At 41.6% G+C, this 27,885-nt stretch overlaps 1 protein-coding gene across 4 annotated transcripts; it reads left to right on the top strand.

The window, feature by feature from the left end:
* The first annotated feature begins 28 nt into the window (after positions 1-28).
* FRRS1L (ferric chelate reductase 1 like) lies at positions 29-27,613 on the top strand. 4 transcript variants are annotated; one of them, XM_072959879.1, is made up of 6 exons: positions 81-430; positions 561-671; positions 13,748-13,832; positions 15,925-16,063; positions 18,924-19,170; positions 27,096-27,613. In XM_072959879.1, the coding sequence occupies exons 1-6, from the start codon at positions 193-195 to the stop codon at positions 27,164-27,166; spliced, it is 891 nt and encodes a 296-aa protein (XP_072815980.1). In that variant the 5' UTR covers positions 81-192; the 3' UTR covers positions 27,167-27,613. The 4 variants fall into 4 exon arrangements, with proteins under 4 accessions (XP_006213436.4, XP_072815980.1, XP_072815979.1 ...); XM_072959878.1 differs by lacking the exon at positions 27,096-27,613 and adding an exon at positions 21,457-22,586 and having other exon boundaries at positions 570-671; XM_072959877.1 differs by lacking the exon at positions 27,096-27,613 and adding an exon at positions 21,457-22,586.
* Positions 27,614-27,885: the final 272 nt, after the last annotated feature.

The following is a 27,885-nucleotide window of genomic DNA, read 5'->3' as shown; positions in this document are numbered from 1 at the left end:
CAGGCTTCGGGCGCAAGCGAGGATGCGCAGACCAAGGCCCGGAGGCGGCGGGTGCGGGCGGCTCCGCGGCTGCGCGGGCTGCGGGTCGGGGGCGAGCGCGTGCTGGCGGCGGCGGCGGCGCAGTCCCGGCCCCGCGCCCGCGGCGCCCCCGCTGCGGCCCGAGCGGCCTGGCTGCGGAATCGGTGCGCAGCGATGGCGCGGTCCCGCCGGCAGCGCCCGGGGGCCTGGGCGCCGCTGCTCCTGCTGCTGCTGGCCGGGCCCGCCGCCTGCGCCGCCAGCCCCGCGGACGACGGCGCGGGCCCGGGGGGTCGGGGACCCCGGGGCCGCGCGCGGGGGGACGCGGGCGCAGACGAGGCGGCGCCGCGCCACGACTCCTCCTACGGCACCTTCGCGGGCGAGTTCTACGACCTGCGCTACCTGTCCGAGGAGGGTGAGGCCGCGGGAGAATGGGGGCTGCGGGATGGGAGACGCTGGGTGGGGGACCGAAGCGGCGGCAGGAGCGGGGGCGGGGGACGGGGGTTGAGGGGGCGAGGAATTGGTTAGGCTGAGAACGGAGGCAGCTCTGGCAGAGCCGAGGCCCGGTCGAGGAGTGCATGGCTCAGATTCCCCATCCACCTGGAAAAGCAGCCCGAAGAGCTGTCAGCTTCTTCCACCAGCGGCCCGCTTTACAGGTGAGGAGACTGAGGCCGGGAGATGGAGGTGGTCAGCCAAGCACTGTAAACTGTGGACAAGTGGGGCTGAGTCAGCGTTCCCCAGGTTTTCAGCATCTGGCCTCCACCCTCTCTCTCTGTCAGGGATTGGGGTAGGGGATGGTAAGGGAGGAGACCGCCATCTGGCCTAGGGATAGTGAGATCAGAGCAGCTGGTAGGAGGCAGAAATCCCAAATTTTAAAAAGAGATGTTGCCTTATTTCCCCTCTGTCCATACTGACCTAAATTTGCAATGGCTGGTGTCCCGATCTTAGGGTTCTGTTCGTGCTCACTGCCTGCCATCAGAGATGGGTCACATCTCCTTCCCTACTCGCATCCCACTTCTCTACTGTTTCCCCACCTGTCACGGACCCCTAATGTGAGCCACCATTGTTGGGGCCTGCTTGTCACGCAGACCTCCCTATAAGGCTGTTTCAGTGAGCACGAAAGCCAAGCTGATTCTGTTCAGAAGGAATGGAAACTGGCTGCTTACGTTTGCAATTTGGAAAGTGATTTTCCTTTTTTTCCGCTAAAAGGAATATCCCAGGAATCAAGTTGGGGTCTGAAATGTTGTGTGTCCCAGCAGTTGATATGATGTAGTGTACCTGTTACTTAGGATTAAGTTTAGCGACTTACAACAAACGAACATTAATAGTTGAAATAAAATAGAAGTTCCTCTGTCATGTAAAGAAACCTAGAAGTAGGCAGTGTAGAACTGGTCATCAGAGACACTGATCCTGGTCTTCTGCTTCTTCATAACTCTTAGCATCTAACTTCATGGTCCAAAATGGTTGCTTGATCTCCAGCCATTAAATTCATTTTCCAGACAGTGGGAAAGAGGAAGTGGGAAGAAGAAGGTCACTGACTCCTTTATATGGAGATTACTCAGAAGTCCTATGTAACAGTTCTACTTGAACTTCGTTAGCCACAACTTAGTCTTGATGTCACACATAGGTGCAAAGGAGGCTGGGAAATGTACCCTTTTAGCTGGGAAGTAATATGCCCAATTCAAAAATTGGAATTATTGTATAAAGGAAAATGGAGATAATGGATTTGGGGAAATATATTGGTTGGGTACAGGCTTGACTTCTGAAACAGGGACCCCAACCTATAGTGGCTTAAATAAGATGGTTTATTTTTCTCTCACATGAGTTTGGCTGGTCTGGGCTGATGAACCAGCTCTGTTCCACAACGTCATTTAGGAACCTGGGTTCCTTCCGTGTTGTTGTTCCCCAACCTCCTAGGGCTTTGTCCTTACCTGCCTGGAAGTCAAGTAGCCTGCATGTCTTTATTCAAGTCTGAGGGAAGGAGAAAGAGAGGAAGTCTGGGACAAGCAATTACCTTTTAGGCTGGTTGCACACATCACTGCTGCTCACCTTCCTTTGGCAAGAACGTAATTATATGACCTAGCTACAAGGGAGGCTGGGAAGCGTGGTCTTCTATCTTGGCAGCCATGTGGCCAGGGAGAAGGAGAGAATGGGGAGTAGGCAGAAGTAGAATCTGTCACTCTGGAAAAGAATAAGTAGTCCAAAACCCATCTGTTTCTGAAAGCATCTAGTACATAGTTATTCTGTTCAAAGTCAGCCTAGCACACTGCCAGGTGAGAGGTTATATTCTCATTGGGCGTGTATACCTAACAAATGGAGAACAAGGTCAGACTCTACGTCAGTTTCTATATACAGAGAGAATGAAGTTGGTGGTATAGTCCAGGCAGTCTTATGAACATGGAAATCAGGTGGGCCACAGTCATAAGGAAAGCTTTGTGGAGTTGAACCAGGAAGTATGAGCGACTTTGGTGGGACACAATGGGGGGACATTTAGGTAAGATGACCCCACAGGGGCAGCAGAGCCTATGACATGTGCACAAATCCCTAGTTGGTCTGCCTGCCACTTGCACCCACTCTGCGCATATAACCTGAAGCCCAGCTCTAACCCTAAAAATCTGTGATGGTTCCAACCTGCGCCCTAGATGAAGCTTCAGCTCCTTTACCCAGAATTTTCTCTCTGACCCATCTTTCATTTACAACCATCTTCACTCCTCCCCTTTCCCCACGCTGAGCTCTCACTGCCCATTCTTCTAGTCTTCTCTCTGACTATTTCACTTATTTTCAAAGGCTGATCCTACAACCATCTGGTGGGTGCTCGTGGGGGTGTTTGTGGGGTGAGCCTTTCAGGGGCCGCTGGATTACCTCTACTGGATTACCCTGGGCTCAGGCTTTAGCCCCCTTGGTCCTGAGTAGAAACTTTCCCAAGACCCTTAGAAATAATCAGTGACACTGTCTTAAAAGGGTACTGCCAGAGAGGGAGAAGCAGAACCAGGAAATGTCCCAGAAAGGTGTCCCACCCAGAAGATGAAAGAAAAAAGAGCATCAGGAAGAGTGTCATGTGCCATGACGAGACGCAGGGAAGGCTTAAAATAGTTGATGGATTCAAGAAATGAGAGGTACGGGGTGGATTTCCCTGGGAAGAATTCAGTGGAGAAGAAAGGACGTAGCCTAGTTAATTTTGGAGGCAGTGGCAAGTGAAGGGGCAGGAATGGTACCTTTAAAGTATTTTTTCCTCCTCTCAGTGCCAGTGGGGTTGTCTTTTTCCAGTGATTTGACTGCTTGTTTCCTCTATGCAGGGCACCCCCTTCTCAGGTTCAAAGTAGCCAGGAAACTGAATTTTAATGAGAAAGTGGCCCAGTAGTATGAAATCAGAAAAAAGGAATTAGAATAACGGGGGTGGGGATGGAGAATTCCCTAAAACTATGGGAAAGCCCAATGACCATTGCCCATCTTGTCCAGAGACCCTTTCTCTAGTGTGTAGATTGCCCAAGACCTCCAAGGCCAGAGGCTCGAAAATTAGCTGATTTGGTGTCTCTGATTACACCCTAACATGTTCATAGACTTGAATTTAAATTGTTTTTGTTTGATGATGCTGGTTTTCAGAATTCTTGGGGCTTCCCGCTGTCTTAGCCTGTGCTACTCGTCCTTGCAGCCCCAGCTCAAATGCTGCCTCTTCCACGGAGCCTTCCCTGCTTTTCTCCCACCCTCTGCCAGGCGAGGGTATTCTCCCACAGCACAGTGTCTAACCATGCCACGACCCTCTGTGTGCTCTGTAGTCAAGAATTTGGATAGGTTTTTTGGTGCTTGAATCCTGTTACTCAGACCTCTTCCCCATGAGGATCTCAATCCAGAATCAATATATTCAGAACAGGAGTAGAACGTAAAAATGGATTACCGCATGGTTATAGTCAAACATCCTTTTCTGAGGATTCCCTGAAAAAAATCAAGTTGGACGTTGGCTTCAAGTTAAGTCCCAAGTGAAGCCTCCTGCTCCCTTTTTCCCTGCTGCTAAGCTCGGCAGGCCAGGTCTGAGTCTCACCAGCCAGCCACATGGATGAAGGTAGCTGTAGCTGGCTTGCGGAACACCATTCACGGTTGCTTATCTTTAAGGCATAGTTATCAGACCATTTATAAAACGTGGCCCAATCAGTGAGTTTCTGACCATCGAGTTCTGACCACAATTTTTCCAACATTGGGAAAGAGTTAGTAAGGCTAGTAAGAACAGAGCTTGGGGGAAAGGGCTGGATTTCCTTCCCCTGCCTCTATTCTTCTTCCTACATCTACCATATATCGTATGTGGATACAGAACTCATCACCATACGTAACAACATTTGGGGTGCTTTTCCCCTTGTGGTGCATAGATCTGTGCTGTCTGAGAATAAAAAGACCAACACACACACTTCTTTTTTGTTTATAGTACCTCTTCATTTGTATTTTGGTTTGAGCAAAGATAGTTATCACCTTGTTCAGTAAAAAAGTAGAAACAGTTTATATATACTGTTTGTGGGCAGGAGATAGCTTATAATCTCCAAATCTTTTACTGAAGTTGAGATAGGAAAATAAAACTGAAACACATCACAGAAAGGCTAAATAATTTAAAGGTAAATAATCTGCATCTAATTTATCTCCATGAATGTAGCCTGCTAATAACACTAATTGGAGCTAACTTTTAACAGTGCTTGCTCTGTGCCAGTCACTGTTCTAAGTACCTTATTCCTATTAATTTTAATCTTTATAGTGAGGCGCTCTGACTTAGATGCTACTATTATCCCCACTTTAGAGTTAAGGAAACTGACCCGCAGAAAATTTACACATTGTAGCCAAATTCACACAACTAGACAGTAGCAGAGAACTGGGTGCGTTTGTTGATTGACTTTTTGGATGAGGGTAGTACAAGGTATCCAGCCTGTTTGGAACAGAGGGTCCCTGTTGACTTGCACTAGGAAATGCAGTGTGACAGGCAGGATGGAGTATTTTTATGGGCAAACTTGAGAAGAGGGGCTTGGAATTGCTAGGGTAGACAGTTGGGAACTGCAGGTTCCTGAGTGGTGGAGTGCCACCATGAAAACTGTGCTAAACAGGCTCCCCATGTATGTGGAATGTTCTAGTTCACAAAGTCCCTGGGCATTTAAATTTTTCATTTCACTGTATGACTGATAAGCAGAAACAATTCAGGCAGTCTGGAAAAAGAACGAGGCTGATGCAGTAGCTCTGAGATTTAAACAGATACTTTTTGGTTACAACTTCAAGAAATCAAGTACTAAATTAATACCTGAGGGCTGTGATCCAAGCAGTTAATTAGAAGCAATAAATAGCAAACCAGAAGCCATTAACCACCTAGTGGAGTGTAGCAAAACAGACTCAAGGGACTGCAGTAGAGGAACTGATGGTGTCTGTGGATTAGACAAGAATGGAAACCACAAAAGCATATTGAGAACCTGGACAAATGAAACAAGAATATATGTGCCTCCTGTGTTATAGGAACATCTGCAGCAAGAAAACTGGCTTTAATCCTGCTCCAAAAGAGAATCATTATTGGAAGAGTTTACAGGGCACATGTGAGAAGAAACAAGAAGAAAAAAATTTTGTTTTTGCTCCAAACCAATATTACTTGGTTTTAATCCAGACTTTTAGAGAAAAAGAAAAGGAATAGCACTAAAGTCAAAGGTGAAGGGAAAGGAACAAACAAAAACACCAAAAGCCGGGAATAAAAAAAAAGTGGGAGCATGGACATGCTAAGGGGAGGAGGAGAAGCTGGCCGTGTCTCAGTATCTGACCCTTACATCTCGAGACCAAGGAAGACAAGAGGGTGTAGGAGAGATGGCACGGGGTGGGGAAAGGCCAGTGAAAGTCTTCGCACTGCATCGTGACAAGATCTGATTTCTGTTTTAGAAAGATGGCCCACGATGGAAGACATAGAAGGGAGGTGGGGGAATCAGGTAGGAGGTGGTACAGTAGCCAAGAGACAGACTCAGATCTCTGAGGTGGGAATGAAAGGAATGATGGATGAGTAAACATGCCAGGTGGAGGATTCTGGAACTGAAGCTTCAGGGTTGGGAGACTGGGGGTGGGTGGTGGGATTCTTCACTAAGACAGAAAATAAAGAAGGAAGAGTATTTGGGAGGCGGAGGAGTTCAGTGCGGGGCATATGGCGTTGCTTTGCTTGTGGAATGTCCTGGAATACCCCTCGGGGCAGTTGATTGTCGGGCTTAAGTCCTGATATGAGGAAAGAAGAAATTGTGAAGTTAGAGAAAGAAGAGAATAAATCTATAAAGAAAGTAGGAGGAAACAAATAATAAAGATAAAGCAGAATTTAATAAAATACAAACCAAGTGTTTGGTAAAGAGAATCAAAAAAGCCGGAAGTGATTCTTTGAAAATATGAATAAAGTAAATAAATGTATTAGTCAGGGTTAGAGAGACAGAACCAATAGGATGTGTGTGTATACACACATACAACACGCACACACACAGAGCGAAAAAGAGAAATTTATTTTAAGGAATTGGCTCACACAATTTTGGAGGTTGGCAAGTCCAGGATCTGCAGGGCGGGCTGGCAGGCTGGAGACCCAAGAGATAGCCGATGCTGCAGTTCAAGTCTGAAGGCCATCTGCTGCTGGATTTACTCTCGCTTGGGGGAAGTCAGTCTTTTGGTTCTACCCAGGCCTTCAGGTGGGGTTGCAGTCCACCCACATTATGGAGGGCAATCTGCTTTACTCAGAGTCCAGTGATATAAATGTTAAACGTTTATTTCATCCAAAAAGACTCTCACAGAAACATCCAGAATGATGTTTGACCCCATATCCGGGCACTTGGCCCAGCCAGGTGGACACATACCATTAACCATCACCATAGGATTCTGGCAAGATTGATCAAGGGGAAAGAGAGAGAGAGAAGGCACATAATATTAGGAATTTTAAAAAGGGGGGAAATAACCGTAGACATAGCAGAGATTAAAAACCTAACATGTTACAGCTCAACAATAAAAAAGACAGCTAACCCAATTAAAAAGCGTAGAAAGTCTCTGACTAGACATTTCTCCAAAGAAGATATACAAATAGCCAATAGGGACATGAACAGATACTCAACATTGTTAGTCATTAAAGAAGTGGAAATCAAAATCATAATAAGATACCATATCACACCGACTAGGATAACTATAATAATAATGAAAAAAGACACCCCCCCGATATATTGCTGGTAAGAATGTAAAATGGTGCAGCTACTTTGGAACATAGTTTGGTAATCCCTCAAAAAAGTTAAACATAGAGTTAACATATGACACAGCAATTCTACTCCAAGATAACTGAAAACATATATTCACACAAAAACTTGTATACAGATGTTCATGGCAGCATTATTCATAATAGCCAAAAAGTGGAAACAACCCAGATGCCTATCAAACACTGAATGGATTTAAAAAATGTTGTATATCCATGCAATGGGCTATTTTTAAGCCATAAGAAAGAATGAAGCACTGATACATGCTACAACATGGATGAACCTTGAAAACATGCTAAGTGAAAGAAGCCAGATACAAAAGACCCCACATTGTATGATTCCATTTATATGAAAATCCCCAAATAGGCAGTTCATAGAAGAAAGTAGACTAGTTGGTGCCGGTCTGGGACCGGATGAAGGGGGGAATTGGTATGATTTGAATTATACAAGCACTAAATTCAATCAAATAGATGTATAGAACCTCCAAATACAGAATCATATTCATTTTGAGCACACAGGGAAGTGCTCAAATTGAAATGACCACTAAAATTGACCATATACCAATACATACAGAAGTCAGTAAATTCCAAAGAACCTGTATCATACAGATATTTTGTGACTACAATGCACTAAAATTTGAAATTAACAGAAATATAGAAAGAAAAATTACCTGTGCCTGGAAATTAAGAAAAAAAACCCAAAACAACAACAATATTAAATTACCCCCTAAGTTAAAGAGAAAATCAAAAGGAATATTAAGGTACATTTATGATGACTGTCAAAGTAATGTGTGTCAAAATGCTTGGCCTGAACTTAAAAGAGCTTAGAGGGAAATTTATGGTTTTGAATAAATTTTTCGGAAAATAAGAATGATTGAAAACAAATGAGCTAAGCACTCAAAATAGAAACAAAAGAGAAGGAAATAGTACAGATCTGGGTAGGAATAAATGAAATGGAAAACACACACACACACATGAGAATAATTACCCAAGTCAAAATTTGGCTCTCTGAAAAGTCAAGGGAAAGGGTGGAGGTGCAAATAAACTAAATACAAAACAGAGGCGGGGACATTTGGAAGGTGTGATGGCTTGGCTCCCTCCTTGTCTGTCCCTGCCTCTGTCTGGTGTGCCTGCTGGAATAGCAGAGGTTGGAGAACTGCCTTGGAGCCTGAGCATGATTTTGATGCCATCAATCAGATGCATGATGCTTGAATTCAGAACTAGGTTAAGTAGAGCAAGGGAATGTGGTCTTCACACCAGCTTTATTAAGATATAATTCATATAGTACATAATTCACCCATTTCAAGTGTATAATTCAGTGGTTTTCAGTATAGTCACAGGGTGGTGTAACCATCACCATAATCAATTTTAGAATATTTTCATCCCGTCAAATGGAATCCTGTATTCCTTAGCTATTACCCTGCAGTCCCCTCTTCCCTCTGCCCCCTACTCCCAGCCCTAGGCAACCACTGTTCTTTCTGTCTCAGTATTTGCCTTTTCTGGACATCTCATGCAAATGGGATTCTACAACATGTGGTTATTTTGTGACTCTTCTGTCCCTTAGCAAAATAATTCCAAGATCCATTCGTGTTGTAGCATGTATCAGCGCTTCATTCTTTTTTTATGGCTGAATAACATTCCATTGTGAGGCTATACCATGTTTTGTTTCATATTTTATTTCGTCAGTTGATGGACTTTGAATTATTTCCTCTTTTGGGCTATTATGAATAATGCTGCTGTGAACATCTGTGTACAAGTTTTTGTGTGAATGTGTTTTCATCTCTCTTGATACGAGCATTTACATGGACAATCCAAAAAGAAGCAACAGCTATAATCAAGAGTGTAGTAAGGTTGCCGTAGACAAGTTCAGCATACATAAACCAAAAGCCCTTTTCTTCTCTAGCAATAAGCTGGAGAATGTAAAATAAAACAAGATATTGTTTAAAATAGCAACAAAAATCTGTAGTTTTCAGATTTTACCTGACCGAGGTAAATGCCCTGGTCCTTTGTGGAATAATAATGTAGACTGTTAAGGGATATAAAATATATGAATAAGTGAAGGGATATATCATGATTTTGGAAGGAATAACTTGGTATTTGAAAGATGTTAAACCTCTTCCAGTTCATCTGTACATTTAATGCAGTTCCAGACAAGCACGCAGCAACGTTTGTGGAGAGAACTTGACAAATTAATTTCTATACTTTATATGAAAGAGTCAAGCTTCATGAATTGCTAAGACAGTTTTGCCTTGCTAGATATTAAAATGTTACAAAGCCTAGTAATTAAAATAGTGTCGTCCTGGCTTAGGAACAGTCAATAAATCAGACCAAATCAGAAAATCCAGAAATAGACCAAAGTTTATGTGAGAATCAGTAAATTATTTATGTTGTCATATATCACTTGGGGAAAGATGAATTATTTAGAAAGTGTTGAGAAAAATGAATTCAATGTAGGGAGAAAAATAAAACTGATTTCTTACTTCACACCACGTAAAAAATAAATTCCAAAGGGGTTAGATCTAAATGTGAATGGTAGTACTACGAAGTTAATAAATAAAAATCTAGAGACATAGCTCCACGTCCTTAGAGTGGAGTTCAATCTCTAAGACATCCTAAAGTGAATAAGCCAAAAGAAGAAAAATTATTGACTACATCAAATTTAAAGATTTTGGTCCAAGGAGACACAAACCATGTATCTTTCAAGAGGCCACATACATAAAAATGAACCCGTGGATGGTGGATGGGAAGTTGGGGCAGGCCCTCACTGGTCTGCTCTGCTCTTCTCAGTTGCTTCCAGACCTCGTGCATGGCCATGGACTGGTCAGTGCAGCACAGCTGTGGACAGCGTGGCCAGGCGGCACTATTGGCATAGAGAGAAATTGTGCCTGGAACCTGAACTTTAAATCTAGATTCTGCTAAGGGCACTTTTGGTAATTGTCTTACAAGGTGATTCATGCAAGAGTTTCAGGATGGTGTCGTTGGAAATACAAAAGGCTTTTTGCAATCTGGCAGGACCTCAGGCAGAATTCCATGGCCCATGGGGAACTAACAGAGATGAAAAGTTACCCCTCAACCCATGGTATCTGGTGTCCATTATTACTAATGTGTCCTTACAGATTATCACAGTAAAATACTGCTTTTCTTAGCTGTGTATGTCAGAGTGCTCATTTGTATTAAAGCCTCCATAATTTTCAGAAGGGTATACATGAAATACACTTGACCGTGTGTCTAAGCAGAGAGGAAAGTGGGGTTAAGGCTGAGTTAGGGGAAAATATTAAATGGCTTTTATAGACTGATATGTGTTCTGTAAACCAAGAAATATCAATTCTGTGCACCTAGGGTACTTAAAAATTAAAATTCTACAGTCAAAACAGTTTTCCTTTCCAATAAAATTGCACAGTGCAAAACAGATCCTATTGAATATTGTTATTCTCTAGCCTTCAAGATAAGATAATAAGATGCGGTCTTTATAGATACCTTTTATTGGTAGTCAAGGACTGATACGCTTAGTCTCTGCCCATCAAAGTTCAGTCAGGAAGACAGGAACTGTTTTTTAAGCTTTTTTTAAACAGAATAACCGCCCTAGGAAACTGCCTGACAAGGTGCTGGGGGGACTGCAGGACAAAAAAGGAGCACAGAGAAATCACTGTGGGAAGTAGCTGCCAGCCCTGGGGAGCAGAGAGAAGGGCTTGAGGTTGTGAGAACCTTGGAGCTCAGACAAGGGGCCTCCCCTGCCCCCCTTCCCCCAGCAGAGGTGCAGACTGGGCTCTGCCCAGCTGATGCTGGTTTCTTTGATGAGGCTGGTTCTGGGAGCCCAGAAAAAAAAGCTGGAAACTCAAACCAGCTGCCACTGCTAGGATGAGGTAGAGTGGCTGAGGATTTGCTAGTTGGACAGCCATCAAACGGGAAGGAGTGCTCTTTCCCTCCTCCTGCCTCCCAGCTGCCCTCGAGTGTTTCCTTTTGGCAGAGGCTAGCCAGCTGGCAAAGGAGAAATGTGGCTTGCAGAGTACTAGGCCATCCTAGAGGTGGCTGCGGAAGGCTGGGTTACAGCTGAGATGCAGCAGCTTAAATATTGGCGTGTAGTCCAAACTTATTTTATGCCAAATAGTGAGATCATTTAATTTTAGGAAAATTTTAATACTGCTCTGCTTATATTTGGATACTAACCCCAATTGGTGTATTGAAATTTAATTCTGGCACTAGTGACCCCACAGGTGAAAGGGCATGGCCCACAGTAAGACTGTCCTCACTTCAGACCAACTGGCTACCAATCCAGGGGCTACCCACAGCACCCCTTGGGTTCTGTATTCACTAGAATGCCTCAAAGGATTCAGGAACTAGTTTTATATACAAGTACAGTTTTAGTATCAAGGATACAGCTCAGGAACAGCCAATGGAGACACGCCTAAGGAAGGCAAGGTCTGCGGGACTCACGAATGCAGAGTTTCCATTCCGTGTCCTGGAAGGACGGGATTCCTCTCTGTGGAATCAGGACACGTCATCCTCTCAGCATATTAGTGTGTTCACCAACCAGGAAGCTGCACTGAGTTTCAGTGTCCAGAGTTTCTCTTGGGGTTTCAATATGTGGAAATGGCTGATTTAATCATTAGCTACATAATTGAGCTCAGTCTCCGGCCCCTCACCCCCTCTCTGGAGGTGGGGCTAGCTTGAAGCCCCAACCTCTAATCATGTGGTTGGTCTTTCTAGTGACCAGCCCTATCCTGAGTCATCTCACCTCTTTGCATAAACTCAAGCATGGATCCCAAGGAGTTCATGAATAACAGAGACCTATTGGGAAATTCTAAGGATTTAGAGTCTCCTAGGAACTGGGGACAAAACCAGTCAAATTCTTTAGTATAAAACATCTTACACAGTGAGAAAAATGTGGTATTGTTAAATGACGCCCAAATGCATTTGAGTTCTCATTCCAAGATTTAGAAGCGTATAAAGTAATAGGAAATCAGTGCTAGAAAAGCCCTGAGAAATAGCCACTTGCCAACACTAATTAATAAACTAGTTTAGTACATTTATAAGTGAGCTTTGTCCCAAAATTTGGTCTTATTTGGAGCTTAGAAACCCATTCTTCTTCGAGAGACAATCTTACCCAATGGTTAGTTTACAAACTTTAATAGCAATAATCCAGTAGTAATAATAACTGGTGTTTCTTGAGCTGGAAATCTGCTGTATTCCAATCTAGTACCCTAGATGCTAGCAGTAGTAAGGATAATTTAAGAAGACGGGGAGCCTAAATCAAAAGCAACATTACAAGACATTGTCTTTTTCAGAAACCTATAGAATCTTACAAGCATAAGTAGTCATTGCTTTCCTAGATAAATATTCTGAGAAAAGATGGGCGTCAGCACTGTAGTGAAAAATAAGAGGAAAAACATATTAGGAAGGTGCAAGCATTGAACAGCGAATAAACATTAAGAGAAAAACAAAAAATCTCATCCAAGGTAGGATTCAGTCTGTAGTGCTGAAATGAATTTAGGACTCAGCATAAAATAAACATGAAAATAGAAAAAGTAATGCATTTGACCCAGTTACTTAAAGGTGGTGAAAAGATAGGGCTATGTTTCAGCATGTGATCAAGGTCTAGGGTAGTAAAGATAAACTGAAGTGCACAGATGTGAACCAAGAAGGTGTGGCCTGGCGGCTTTTTTTTTTTTTTAGTATAATTTAATGGAACAAAGTAAACAAAACCTCATTTTAAAAACATTACTAATCACAAAGAGAAGACGTCAAAATAGAGAAGAAAAACTAGTACAATCATTTTTTAAAGTTTATTTGTATCACCTCATATCTGTGGGTGATTTTATTTATTCATTTGACAATCAGTTCAGTGTCCACTGTGCTGAGCAGAGAATACAGGATGAATCACATACGGTTCCTGTGCAGGGAGCGAACAGCCTAGGAGAAGAATATTTGTGTTACATGGTGGAAGCGTAATGCAGGCTCACCTTCGATGTGTGGTTGAATGCATTGTCGTCTTAAGTACTCTTGCAAGAAAGGTTCACAGCTGCATGAAACGATATGTTTAAAGAATTTAGTGAGACATGAAAATGTTGTATACAGCTTAATGAAAAATGGAAGTTCACAGAAGCAGAAAAATCCCATTATCACTTATAGCTATAAATGGAAAAGTTCTGCCATCGAGTACAGAAATGTTTCACTGTTCATTTTTTTTCTCTTAGAGCATGTATATTGTATTAAAATTGTGACTTTCACACTCCCAGGGAATGGTGGTGCGCCAGTGGTTATGACATGATGCCCTTTCTCAGTGCCTCAGGCTCCTTACCTGTAAAAAAAAGTGGTTTCTTAGTTAACATGTAAGACTGGGTTCAAAGACGTGTGCCCTACACCTGCCCCTCATAAAGAGGATGATAAAGCCTTTTCTAGGTCCTGAATGTTTCTAGATGCGTGCAATAAAGAATAGTCAGCATATTAAAAAGAAGGGGTTACTGGAAAACTTGTTACTGGATTTTCTAACCATTATTTATTCTCACTGGCCAGGTTACCCTTTCCCTACTGCTCCTCCTGTGGATCCATTTGCCAAAATCAAAGTGGATGACTGTGGAAAAACTAAGGGATGCTTTAGGTTGGTAGATCTGCGAGCTGGATAACTGTAAAGCTAAGACATTGGTTTACTTCTCAAGGTAGTATTTACACTGCATGCAGTTCATTCTGGTCAGGGGCCGGTACCTCTTCATAGCGTCAGCAGAGATGTGGTCTATTTCCGGGGGCCACCACAGTTTTCAGTCTTCAAGGCCTTGAGCTGTAGCAGGCCACTTGGCACTGGAGCGTTCTTCTCTGGTTCCTCAATTATGGCTGTGCTGCCATTGGCTTGGGTGTCTACTTCTAACCAGTTGGCTGTTTGAAGATGAATCACATGACACAGAATATGTCTGTGCTTATTGAGCAGGGGAGTGGGCGGGACAGGCAGTGAGAGACATGTCTAAGACCCAATTCCTTTTCAAATCGACAGTCATGACTTATGGATAGCTGTCAAGACACTAGTCATTACACATTGATTATTGTGTCTAGCTGGTTGTCTGAGATCTAGTAAGTTCCTGCCTGATTATTAATAGTATTCTATCAAGACATGATGGGCTGGAGCTAGAAGACAGTAGTGTAGACAGTGGGTCTCCTGTCTAGACAGCTCTGCTTTGTTGGAAGAGCCTCCTTCTCTTTGAGTCCTTTATTTTCTAAAACAAATTGTCCTTGAGTAAAGATTGTGATGACCACTGCACTGAATTTTTTTTTTGGGGGTGGGGAGCTTCTACACTCAAGGTCTGTAGAGAAAAAAATTGAATATGGGAGCTTTATGTTTTCTTTGGATCCCAAGGATATTTCTAAACAATTTTTTAAAATCCAGTGATTCTGTTATTGAAGAAGATGGCCAGCAATGAATAAGTCTGCTGATTAGGGGATATTTTTGAGGAGGAAAGGAATTTGAGTGCTCTGCTGGCTTCAGGGCAACTTGCTTTCTGGCCCTCTCACCCCTCCTTTAGTTTTCCTCACCCCTCTTCAGCTGCCTCACCCCAGTTCCTGGGGTCTTGAGCTTATACCTCTTGCCAGCTGCTCAGGGTATCTGCCAGTAGAGCTGCATGTTCCCTGCCTCCCTCCTCCGTCAGCACTTAGCAGCCTTGCCTCCTGTACCTTCAGATCCCTTCCATCTGAACTTAAGAGTATCCCACCCTGTTGCTGCAATTTTCTGTCTTTCTGAAAACAGTATAAAACAGTGTTCCTTAAACTAGGGCTTGCCGATCCTTAAAGGATTCACAAGTCCTCTGTAAAAAAATTTAAATTCGTGTTTCCATTTCAGTGATGCTCCTGAAACAGATTAACGAATGCAGCATTTGATGATCTGGATAACCACCTTACAGTGCTCTATACTTCAGAGCCTGAATTTGTAATTGTATTGGCACCAGGCAGCCCAATAGAGCAAAGGCAAATTTAACAAATGATGCGTTCGCGCCTAGTGAATACCAGAGGAGGTATTCATTTGGTGCCTAGGGTCCTCCAGCAGCTCAAAGAGATAAAAGTGGAGGAGAGTGGAGTCATGTCCAGTAGTAAGAACACGCTCAAAAATAAAGACCTTGCAGAGTACAATCAGGTGTACCACATGCAGGTAAGCAGAAAGTCGCTTTCAGTAAAACGACATCATTTGTCACATGAAAGCTATGAATTTAAAAGTCCCTGGTTTTGTAGTTCAGTCCACATTTAATTTGTTCATTTCTGTTAGTTTAATTTTGGAGTGTAATTGAAAATTTGTAAGTGAAAAGAATTGGTATACATTTAATTAACAAAACTAATTTAAATGATTGACTCAGAATTTTTTTCCTCTAAAGGGGAGTCAGAAATAGTTTAGTAATAATTAATATTTGAGGCATTCTAATACGATGTAGAGGACCCTAGGGTTGGAGGCCCAGGTTCAGTCCTGTTGCAGCTTGGCTCACTATGAAGTTCCCTTCCTATCTCTGGACCTCAGTTTGTTTGTAGACAGAGGAGCAGATCATCACCAAGGTCTCTCCCGAGTGTGAAATTGTGGTTTTGAGATCCCAGGTAGCAAAGATCTAATTTATGTCTTAATATGGCTTAGCATCCTGCCTGATTCGTAGATGCTCTCTTCATGTATCTTGAATAAGTAGAGGAGGAAGCAGTAATACCTGTTTTGATGTATCCTGTAGATACGGCAAACCGGGCTGTAATGCGGAGACCTGTGACTACTTCCTCAGCTACCGGATGATAGGGGCTGATGTGGAATTTGAGCTGAGCGCAGACACGGATGGCTGGGTGGCAGTTGGCTTCTCTTCAGACAAGAAAATGGTAAGACGCAAATCACGATGGAAACTGATTATTCATTTCAGTTTGTTGTGCTGCTTTAGATTTTAGAGAGTGGGCGTGATTATGCTTCTCTTAAGATACCATGCCACTTTTAAACGTGAGAATCCAATTTCTGGCATTTGATTTTCTTTTTCAAAGCAAAGCCAATAAATGGATCAAAGAATTATAACAATTATATTTGTTAGGGCTCTCTAATTACAAGTTAAAAAAATTCAGACTAGCTCAAATGGAGAGGGAAGAGTTGGTTATGAGGAATACAAGATGTCCCATGATACCTATATTCATTAGTTATTTCCACAGTAATGCTGCAAGAGAGCCTCCAAAACTACATGGCTCATAATAGAAAGCATTTATTTGCTGCTCATCTGTGTGTGGATTGGCTGGGACTCAGCTGGGCTTGGCTCCAATTCATGGGTTGGATTCAGGCTTTCTCTAACTATTCGGGAACCAGTAGCGACCAAGGCATGTTCTTTCCATGGCAGAGGCAGAAGTGCAAGGGCCATCCAAGCTTATTTCAAAACCATGCTCATATATCACATCTGCTAAAAGTGCATTCCCCAAAGTAAGTCATGCAGCCAAGCCCAGAATGAGGGCAGGAAAGTCACTCCCTCTACCAGTAGATGTGGATATAGAATGCAGCAACAGGGGAGGAGAGAGTTGGGGCCAACAGTTCAGTCTGCCACAGTACGTGTGGGCAAGGACACATCTGGACCTCAGAAAGGACTGTGACCAGGAATAGGCAGGGCTTCAGGAGCCTGGGTAGCTGTCCATCCCTTGTCTCTGCTTCTCTCTATGCCTCTGGTGCATTCTTCCCTCTTTCCTCCAGAGCCCCATCACTTGCCATTCAGTGTGCCAGGGCACTTCCCACACAGCCAGGCGTTCGTAGGCCTCTCTGTACCTTTGCTTGTGCCACTGCTCTGTCCAGACAATGCTTCTTCTCTTCACCTGGTCTGAGTCTTTTCCAATGAGAGGAGGGCAGCTCAGCCAGGGTTCCAGCAGCAGGAGTGGTAGGAAGGGCTCAGATTTGGGATGTGTTTTGAAGGTAACGCTGGCAGGCTTTGCTAGTGGACTGGACATGGGTTGCAGGTGGGTTGCATATGAGACGGGGGATCAGGCTAAGCAGTCAAAGTGCCAGTGGATTTCTTGGAGAAGCCACCAGGAGAATGAGCTGCTCAGTCCAGGCGATAAGACAATGGGTCCAACTGGTAAGACTGCATGGATACGAAGCTCTGTCACTTATCTCCTACTTCACGGTCAATAGGCAAAACCACAGGTGTGTGCCATCCCAGAAGCTGGCTGGCTGCGCAGTTGACCATTTCTTGTCCTGGAATGCATTTGCACTTAACGGTGCAGCTGTTAACATTACAAGGCTCAGACAAGGGAGGTTGAGTGAGAATTATTCAAATTTTGTGTTTGACATTTTGCTGTCTAAAGGCCTTTAAAATATAGGTCTCTCTTTTCTCTTCCTTTTTTTTTTTTTTGGAAGGGGAGGGTACTTAGGTTCATTTATTTATTCATTTTTAGAGGCAGTCCTGGGGATTGAGCCCAGGACCCTGTGCATGCTGAACACGTGCTCTGCCACTTGAGCTATATACCCTCACCAGTCCCCTATTATTCCAAGAAGAAGCACAGATTTAAAAAATTTCAAAACCTGATGCAGAGGAGAAGCAAAATGGAACCCCTTTTTAGTAGCCATTAACTTTTTTGGAAATGGTGCATTACTGTTTTCTCTATTAGATTGCATTTTTTAGAGCAGTTTGAGGTTCACAGCTAAGTTAAATAGAAAATTTCCATATACCCTGTCCCCATGCATGCAGTGCCTCCCCCATTATCAACATTCCTCACAGAGAGGCACATTTGTTATAAGTAATGAATACCTCGAACTTCAAAAATTTTTATTCAAAAAATGTTAAACCTACAGACAAGCTGCAAGGATAGTACCATAAACTCCTATATATATATGTTTCACCTAGATTCACCAAAGGATAACTTTTCGATTGTGATAAGACATCCATAGTAAATAAAAGTTACTCTTTTAATCATTTTAAAGTATACAGTTCAGTGGCAGCAATTACACTCATGGTGTGGAACCATCACCACTGTCTGCTCCCTGTACTCTGACTGCTATTACTTCCTATTTCTATTATTTTTTTTGCAAACTCTGGAGGTTAAATTGAAGTTATCATGACCCTTTAACCCTAAGCATTTAAATGGCTATTTCCTAAGATCAAGGACATTCTTTTTCATTATGTAATGTATTAAATTTAGGAAGTTTAAAACAGGTATGATAGTATTATCAAATACACTGTGTTCCAGTACTGTCCTTTATGGAAATTTTTATTTTATGCCTCAGGATTCTGTGTAGAACACCATTAGTTATCTTGTATCTTTAGCCTTCTTTATTTTGAAATAGTTTCTTAGGTTTTCTTTCCTTCTTTCTTTCTTTCTTTTTTTTTTTTTTTTTTTTTGGTCTTTCATGACATTGACTGCTTTTGAAGATTACAGAGCAGTGTGTTTGGATTTGTCTGATCGATTGCTCATGGTTAGGTTAGTGAATGTGTTTTCAGCAGGACTGCTAGAGAGCTGGTGACATATTCTCTGAACAGGACATCAAGAGGCACTGGATGTCAGCTATTGTGCTGCAAACTCTGGTCATTTGGTTAAAGCTTTTTAATGCAAACTTTGTAAAAATGGTATTTAAGATAATTCGGGAGGTGGGACTTCAAATTATGGTAATTTGGTAAGGTAATAGAATGTGTATTTCTGAGTGAAATTTCTTCCTAGCAGAAAAGCTTGCTGAAGACGCACCCTTGACTTTTCTCTTCATCGTCTCTTGTGTTAGGGTGGTGACGATGTCATGGCCTGTGTCCATGACGACAACGGCAGGGTCCGCATACAGCACTTCTATAACGTAGGCCAGTGGGCAAAGGAGATCCAGAGAAATCCTGCCAGAGATGAAGAAGGAGTTTTTGAGAACAATCGGGTCACATGCAGATTTAAACGCCCTGTGAACGTGCCCAGAGATGAAACGATTGTTGATCTGCATTTGAGTTGGTATTATCTGTTTGCTTGGGGTCCAGCCATCCAGGGTAAGCTTACATTTTGGCATCTGGATTAAACACCAGACACCGCTGTGCTTGTGGTCATTATTTACTGGACAAAAGAGAGATAAGCACTTTGGATAATATAAAAAAAAGGAGATATGATCCTGCCTTTGGAATATTATAATGGACTTATACACATGAACACGGAAGGGGACAAGCTACACACATGCGTAGCTAGAGCAAGATGTACAAGATAGCATATGATGAGCTATGTGCTTAATGAAACAGATCATGATCTGCTATTTATGGTGTATGGGTTCTATTTAATTCTCACAGTGGTCTCATTTACTCCTCACCATGTCCTTGAGAAGTGTGGGAATTACCATCCTCGTTTTAGAGTGATCAGGGAACTACTCGAGGCTATATAGCTAATTAATGGAAGAACTAAAATTCAGACCTAGATCTGTTTGACTCCAAAGTCAGTGAGTACACTTAACTCCTCTGCTCTAAATACAAAAACACTGAATAGGAAAGGACCTCTGGAGACTTCTCCAGAGACTGACACGAAGGGTTTCATTAGTGCTCACATGATTAATCTGATGGTCATAAATCCACCCAATTATCCTACTATTTACCCCGTTAAGCCTCAAATTTTCATCTGTATAGGGATTTCCTGGCCATATTGTTAAAATGCAGTTTTCAGTAGGTCTGGGGTAGGGCCTGAGATTCTGCATTTCTGACAAGTTGGTCCATTGATGACCTCACTTTGGGTGGCAAACCTCTTCAGGATTTCCCCCAACAAAGACCCAAGGATATCACGAGACCTTTGAGAGGCTGCTAAAATCAAGCTACACTGTGTCTACACCATTTCTCTTGGTTCATCAGCCTAATGGCTTGCCCAGGGATGGAAGTGAGTGATTCTCAGTCCTTGTATGGGAACTCATTCTGGGAATTGCATCTTCCTCATCAACTGTCTATTGCCTTATCTGATCTGTTTTTTTTTCCCCCTTTCAAATTGTTTCCCATGATCAGTCTGGAGATTTCATACCTTTTTTGGTCTGTTTCTTACTGGAAAAACATTTAGATGCCACCAGATTTGTGGCACCATTTCCATTTGCTTATTTCCCAGGTTAGTGACAACGGATCTACAATTACATCTTTGAGTACTTTCAGTACCTTGGGAAATAAACTATATCTCAGGCTAGAGAAATGAACTCATTTTAAATGATGGGATTTGGAGTCTTAAACTCTAGGTTTGAGTGTTGGTTCTGCCCCTTGGTAGCTGTATCCAGCCTTTATCAAAATTCTGAACAATTTCTTTATGTCTAAGGTGGGGATAATAATAATAATACTGACTTCATAGGACTGTTGTAAGGATTAAATGAAAACGAGAATTTGAAATTGCTTTACAAATTGGAAAGTGTTGCACCTCAGAAGGTCATCTTCTTACATCGATGGCATAATAGCCTAACATTCCAAGCCCTCTGATCCCACTTTGCCTGATAAGCCCTCTCAGGCTTCTGTTGTTCTTCTGTCTCCAAATGAAACAGGTACATTCCTACCCGCATTCGATCTCATGCTTTTTCTGTCTCGTGAAGACTGTCTCTAACAATAGTGATCAAACCCTATCCATCCTCTTAAAGTCTCTCAAAGGAGATGAACCTTGATCTGAGGCTTGACGGGGAGGGTATGGGATTAGATTTCTTGTGAGGAAGATGTGAACTGGAGGTAGGTCATGGTTAAGCCTAGAAGTCCATACAGGTGACCAATGAGCAAAGTTAGGGAGGAGACGGGTTAGGGATCTATTGAGAGAAAAACTCATTGCAGCCTGGGGAGTCTGAGTTGTGCTCACCGGAGCCAGCACAGACATTGGAGCAAGGACTTGACATGTTAAGTTTGGCATGGCTTCCCTAGCAGATAGTGCCCTAAAAGCATCCTTTGCACACAGCCTTTCCCTCTTTCCTCTTCTAACCAGGACAGAAAAAGTTTCCTGTTCAAAGACTTGTTTGGTGTCTTAATCTTCTTATTTTCTGTAGCATTCCACACCACTCTACCAGACAGACATGCAGACATGCAGACATGCAGACACACAGCACACCACACCCTGTCTGGTCTGTCCTGGGCAGGCTACCACTTTATGTCCCATCTATAAGGGAGTCTCGTGGTCAGGAGCTGTTAATGATCCATATATAAAAAAATGTATTTGCAAGAGAAGAATAGTAGCTCTTGCACTTTGAAATTTTGTTTAGTTTCCTTGTTGTTTGCATGTATCATTTTAAATCTGTACCTTTTTCCTGCTGTTGCTTCCTTTTTGTTTCTTTCTTCTTAAAGGCTCTATCACCCGACATGATATAGACTCACCACCGACTTCAGAGCGTGTTGTCAGTATTTACAAGTATGAAGACATTTTTATGCCATCAGCTGCCTATCAGACCTTCTCCTCTCCGTTCTGTCTGCTTCTCATTGTTGCTCTGACCTTCTACTTACTGATGGGAACTCCTTAACCACAGCTGCAAAGCCAACAGAGGCAATGCACTAGGAAGTCTTTAGTGTATTTTTTAAAAACATGCAGTATAATTTTGGCTTCTGTTACATTTAAAAAAAAGACTCCTAATTTCAGCTTTTTGGGAGAAAGAGCAAGCTTATTTTCTAATTGAAGAGGATTGTTTAATAATGACCCTTTTGGAAAGTACTTAAAGCTTTTCTAAGCACTTTAAAATATGGTTTTCTTATTTGAGCTTCACAACATCAGTGAATTGGCTTGGTGAAAATATTATTGCCGTTTTACTGAATGGGATTTGAGACCCAGGAGGGCCCCTTTTAGTGACTTTCATTACATGTAGTCTTGGCTACTTGGTCAGATAACACATAGCAAGGTAGAGAAAGCTAGGCATAGACATCATGTGTCTAAACAGCCTTTACTCTTCTAACTACAGCTCAAGAGAGTTACTTGGAGTAATGCTAAGGAGAGGTTGACTGGATGGCCCAAGTTCACAGTCAGCCTTTCAAGCAGAAGAACTTTTCAAATTTCTTTAAAGCGTGAAGGGTTTTGGATATTTACACAGCTAATGAGAAGAATGATGATGAGATGACAATGATACAAAAATGGTTCATATTTATTTGAAATGTCTTCTTGATTAGTAAGTAGCTAAGAGAGAACATTTTTTATTGCTGTTTGGAAACGTTAGAAACGGAACTGTGAATGTTCCCGAAGACATAAAATCATATTAATGGTAAAAAATATGGGCATTCTTAGCAGTTAGAATTTGGACTCTTCTACCACTGTATTTAATAAATTAAGGTATTCATTTGTGGTTAGAGCTAATTCTGTTGTCAGAGTCAACATATACTGAGTATGATTAAGTATGTATTACAATAGACTAATAAAATTCAAGACATTTTGATAATAGATCAACATTTTTGGAGACTGGAAATTTGGAGTAGAAACGTCTTCAAGATGACATGGCTTTTTTTTTTTTTTTTTTTTTTTTTTTAGAAATTAGAAAATAGGAAATGACCCATCAAGTGAATTTACCTAGAGTGTCCATTCACACATTCAGACTTATAAATTGGACTGACAGCAAAATTTATAATAATGTCATAATGCATTTCCTTTTTTTCGAAGGAACCCAAATGGTCCTTTGTTTCAACTGTCTTAGTTAACAGCCCACTTAGAGGAGGAGTCTCTGGGCGGACTTACACGGCTGAGGCATTTCCATGGTAGAGTTCTGGAGTCTTCAGGCTTGACGCTGTTGCTCTAAAGCCGGCTCCAACTTTGTGGTTCTTGTGATTAAACGACACTGGGGACTGTGATTTCTAATGCCATCGTTGGAATCCGTGTCAGAGGCGAAAGGCCACCCGCGGGGAGAGCTTTCAAATTTTTCTGGAACTGAACAAAAACAAGGAAAGTGTCAAGATTCTGTGACCTTGCACAGGTTACCATGTGCATCTGAGGGATGTAGGAGAAACAACCCTCACTGCAGATGGAGAGAGGTTAAATGACATCAAGTGAGTGATGCAATGGTTAGAACTCGAACTCAGGTCATCTGAGTCAAGTTCCTGGCTCTACCTGACTGCCAACACCTCATAACCAAGCCCTCCAGCCGTGGCTGAGGATGGCCCGCGCATCACCTTCTAAGCTGTAGTGATTGTTTAGTAGTGAAGACACCGAGTATACAGGCATCCACGTTGTAAATAAGAAAGCAAATATTTTTATATTTCACTCTTTTATGTGTATGATATTTCAGCTATAAATAGGTTTAAAACTAAAGCAAGACGAGCTAGGCTCTGTAGCAGACAGGAAAGAAATAGATGAAGGGATTTTCCTTCTGCTTACATTTCAAGTCAAGCTGATTGTTTCATGAATTGTTTCTACTTGGATTAGCAGTTTTGCATATTAGTGCTTAGAAATTTCAATGACTTCTCGTTTCCATTGATGTAAAAGGCAAACGCTTTGATTACCTCCACTGTCATCTCTCCTCCTTTGCTATGTCCCTGCAAGATTGAATTGCTCTCAGGTCTTCAGGTCTGCTTTCTCACCTCTCAGGACGGCCCCTTGCCCAAACATTCTCCACTAGCTGTGCTTGCTGAACTCCTGTGCATTTTCCAGGTCATAGCATAAATATTTCTTCCCCTGATCCCCTGGACTAAGTGGGTTTAGGTTCCTGCCAAGTGCTCCCATAGCATACTGGGCTTCCCAGTATCCTGGCATTCTATTATTCATCACATTTTCCTGTAATGGCTGGCTCGTCCTCCCTGCTAACCCCCTAATGCAGGGACCATTTCTTGTTACTCACTGTAACAGATGCCACTACATAGTAGATACTCCGCAAACATTTGTTGAATGAATACATAAATGAAACTATACTTCTATGGCAAGTTTGTTTGGCTCAGAAAGCTCGTATTTCATATACATTGCCAGACTGGCCAACATTTTTATATTTTTCTACCTGTGATCAGACCATAAATCATTCCTTTAGCAAACACTGAACTTCTGTCTTTTGAAACGTAAATCGAAAGATCTTTAGTAACAATGCTGTTTTGCCCTGTAAAACACGGTTGACATTTTTAATAATAATTATTGTTCAGAAATGAGAATTCAAAGACCAGGATGTAGACAAGCATTTAACCAGTGTCTCAGAGGATCATCAATTTGTAGACATACTGAAGTTAAAACTCTGTAGACTCCAATTTCATTCAATCTCTCCTAATATAGGAGAATCAACTTCTATTTAGTCTCTGTATTCCATTTTCTAACATAGTACTTGTTACAGGGGAGATACTCAACCAGTGTTTTTTTTTTAATGCCTAAGTAGAATAATAATGCTAGCTAAATGTATTTAGTGCTGTTCTAAGCATTTTATGTGGATTAACTCATTTAATCCTCATAACAACCATAGGAAGTACATTGTATTATTAGTCCAATTTTACAGGTGGAAAAACTGAGGCTAAGCATTTGGCATAAATTGCCAGTGCTGGCAAGGACTTTAGACACCACTTTATCCAATGTACTTATTTTAAAAAGGGGCAGTTGAGACCTAGGGAGGTGATGTGATTTCCATCATGCACATTCATTAAAACTTTTATTAAATGGAACCCACTTTCCACACTTAAATCAGCCAAGTGCTCCCCTACCCCTTTTAGCAATTTACAATGAATAGGAGGACTTTTTATAGATATATTTGGGAAAAGGAATGCGTTTTACTTTCTCTCAGCCTTTTCTCTTCTTAAAAACATTTTGATTATTTTACCAGTCATTTTAGTGCTTTAATTTTTTTTTTAAAGTAATACACAGGTTGGACAAGACTAAAGTGTATTTGTCTTGGTTAACTTTTAAAAGTGACTTACCTAAAACCCAGATCTTCTAACTTGGAATACTGTGTCCTTCCCTTGCTCTGCTGTAGTCTCAAAGATGAATTTGTTACATGATTTCAGACAAAATACAGGAGCCATATTTAACTATCTTAATTTGGCTTTTTTCATTAAGGAAATCAGCAAGTTTGGACAGCTCAGGGATGGGTTTCCATCCCACATAGTTTTTACTTAATTCTGTAATTAAGTTTGCAGTCTGTATTCACCATTTTGTGCTTAAGAGGTATTACCACTGAGGTTGTGTGTCATTCTTACTTCTAACCTACGGGTCAGCAAGGTTTTTCTGTAAAGGGCCAGATGGTAAATATTTCAGGCTTTGCGGTCTCTTCCAGCAGTTCAACTCTGTCGCAGACAATGCATAAACCAATGAGCACGGTTGTATTCCAGTAAAGCTTAAATGACACTGAAGTTTGAATTTTATGTAAGTATTACATGTCACAAATATTCTTTAGATTAAAAGGAAATTTTTTAATGTGAAAACCATTCTTAGCTTGCAGACCATACAAAAAGAGGCAGCAGGTTGGGTCTGGCCTGTGGACGGTGGTTTTCCCACTCTTGCTCTCAGCGGAGAGACACACCCAGGTGTCATGAGCAATTGTGAAGGACACTGCCAGTAGTGTATTACTGGTTGATTGTAAAAATACCGACGTTAGTGAGTAATTTGTTTGTAAAATAAATTATAGTTGATTGATTGTTATCTTGATGGTACATTCCCATTAGAACTTGTATTCTAAAAAACTTTCCAGAGTGTGAAAGAGGTGGCAGTAACGTCAGAGCTGGGTAAGCAGTAGTTCTACTTTACCTAAGCTGTGGCAGTCAGGAGCGACTTTTACTGTTCAGCTCTTTCCATGGAGGGGATTACAGTTGACCCTTGAACTCACAAGGGGTTAGGGGCACTGACCCTCTAGGCAGTGGAATATCCACCTATAATTTATAGTAAGCCCTTCATAACCTGCGGTTCCTCCACATCTGGGGTTCTTCCTACCCAAGGATTAGGTCCCACATCCAAGGATTCAGCCAACCTTGCATCGTGTAATACTGTAGTATTTACTATTGAAAAAAATCCATGTATAAGTGGACTTGTGCATTTCAAACCTGTGTTGTTCAAGGATCACCTGTACAGTGTTTCAGACTAATTTGTTTTCCTCTAGACAGTTTTGAAGGGTTATCTAAATCTGTTCCATCCACCGGATGTGAGTGTTTTCTACATGTGACTGTAGCATCACCTTGTATATCATGATGAAAACTGCAATAGGCCAAATGCTGAGATGTGTATACTTCGCTGTACATAATTGTGTTGTATGTCCTTGTTCTCTCAACAGAATTGGTTATGTTTAGTGAACAGTCTGATTATTCTTGGTGTGTTTGTATATATATATTTGTACATACATGGTGAGGTCTGTATGTATTTATACATAAATGCCTATAAATACACATACCATGACCATTTGGAGGTCTTTGTCAGGATCATTTCTATTTCTGATCTCTTAAATACTTTAAACCCCAAGAGATAAAACATTGTGTGTATTACAGGCAAAACTACCCTCAAGTTTATAGTAATTTAGTTTGTAGAGAGGATTCCTGGATCCTTTATTAAGCCTTGCCTCCTCTATTCAACATTATATGACTTGTTAAGAACATGTAAATTATCACAGTTGGGTGTGACTTTTTTATACCGTTAGTTAAGAAACTAAGACTAGTGTTAACTGGGTAAATGGCATGTTGATGCAACCTATCCATGTTGTATATTGTGTTAGATTCTTTATTCAGTAATTCAGTTGTTTAGTTTCAAGTTGGACTTGGTTGTTTTTATATTTAATAGATGACCTGAGAATAAGTTCCTTTTCATGAAAATAGTTACTATTAATGTGATTTTAAATATGACTAAAAATTTAAGTGAGTCATCAGGCTCTTGGGTTTTTTCACTAAACTATACTGATATTTGACTGATGTTTTCCATTCACCCCTGGATATTGGCTATTCGGCAGATAGCTGTTCTGTCCATTTGTCTGGAGAGCAGTCGATTCTTTAGGGTTACGGGGTGCTGTGGTGGTTGTGGCATTCACCCAGATCACTAAAGCTGTTAACCATTTCATCAGACAGAATGTCCTGGCCGCCTGGAAGAGCAAATGCAGCTTCTCCACATGCCTTATTCCCCCAGACGCGCTGATATGCTGGAACAATCTGGCTCCAGGAGTATTAATACACTTTTTTTGAGACTGTCTATAAAATACTATTTTGTAAGAACTATGCCTTTAAACAGACATTGATGGGTTATATTTGTTTTATAATAATTGTGTACCTAATGTTCGATTATGATTGATTTTGAGATTTATGTATATTTATAAGCCCGTCCTGTGTGAATTTTTACTCCAAGGTGTGTGGTACTTTCCTAATAAAGACAAGGATTTCTATTTATGTAAAGTAATTGTAGCAATATTCCTAGATGCTGCCTAAATGGTTGTTCTACCCATCTGCCATCACAAATACTTCTATCGTTAGGGGATTATGTTACAGTTAGAATATATTAACTAGATTTAAACCTTAAAATATAAATTCTCAACATGGTTTGAAATTCTTCCTGTTGATGTAAATAAAGTTTATAATTCCTTCTTGCTTTGCTCTGGTGCATTTTTGGTTTTCTGTTTGCTTTACATCCTTTTATGAGTAAAGTCTCCCTGAAGTTATAAACCTTGGAGACAATGACAGCCTGACATTCTGACAAACAAGGAAATCAAGTTGCAGTAGTCAGGTAAAAATCCTCGCAGAGAAACAATCTGCAAAATACATCTGTATTTATAGCATCAGCTTTATACCTTTGTCAGGTAGTGAATGGAGGCCTATAATCCCATTTAAAGTGTATTAGTTGACTAATTGTGCATAGGCTAG

Source organism: Vicugna pacos, chromosome 4 (assembly GCF_048564905.1).
Source record: "Vicugna pacos chromosome 4, VicPac4, whole genome shotgun sequence".
Taxonomy (NCBI): Eukaryota; Metazoa; Chordata; class Mammalia; order Artiodactyla; family Camelidae; genus Vicugna; species Vicugna pacos.
This window is presented reverse-complemented; position numbering and strand designations above follow the sequence as displayed.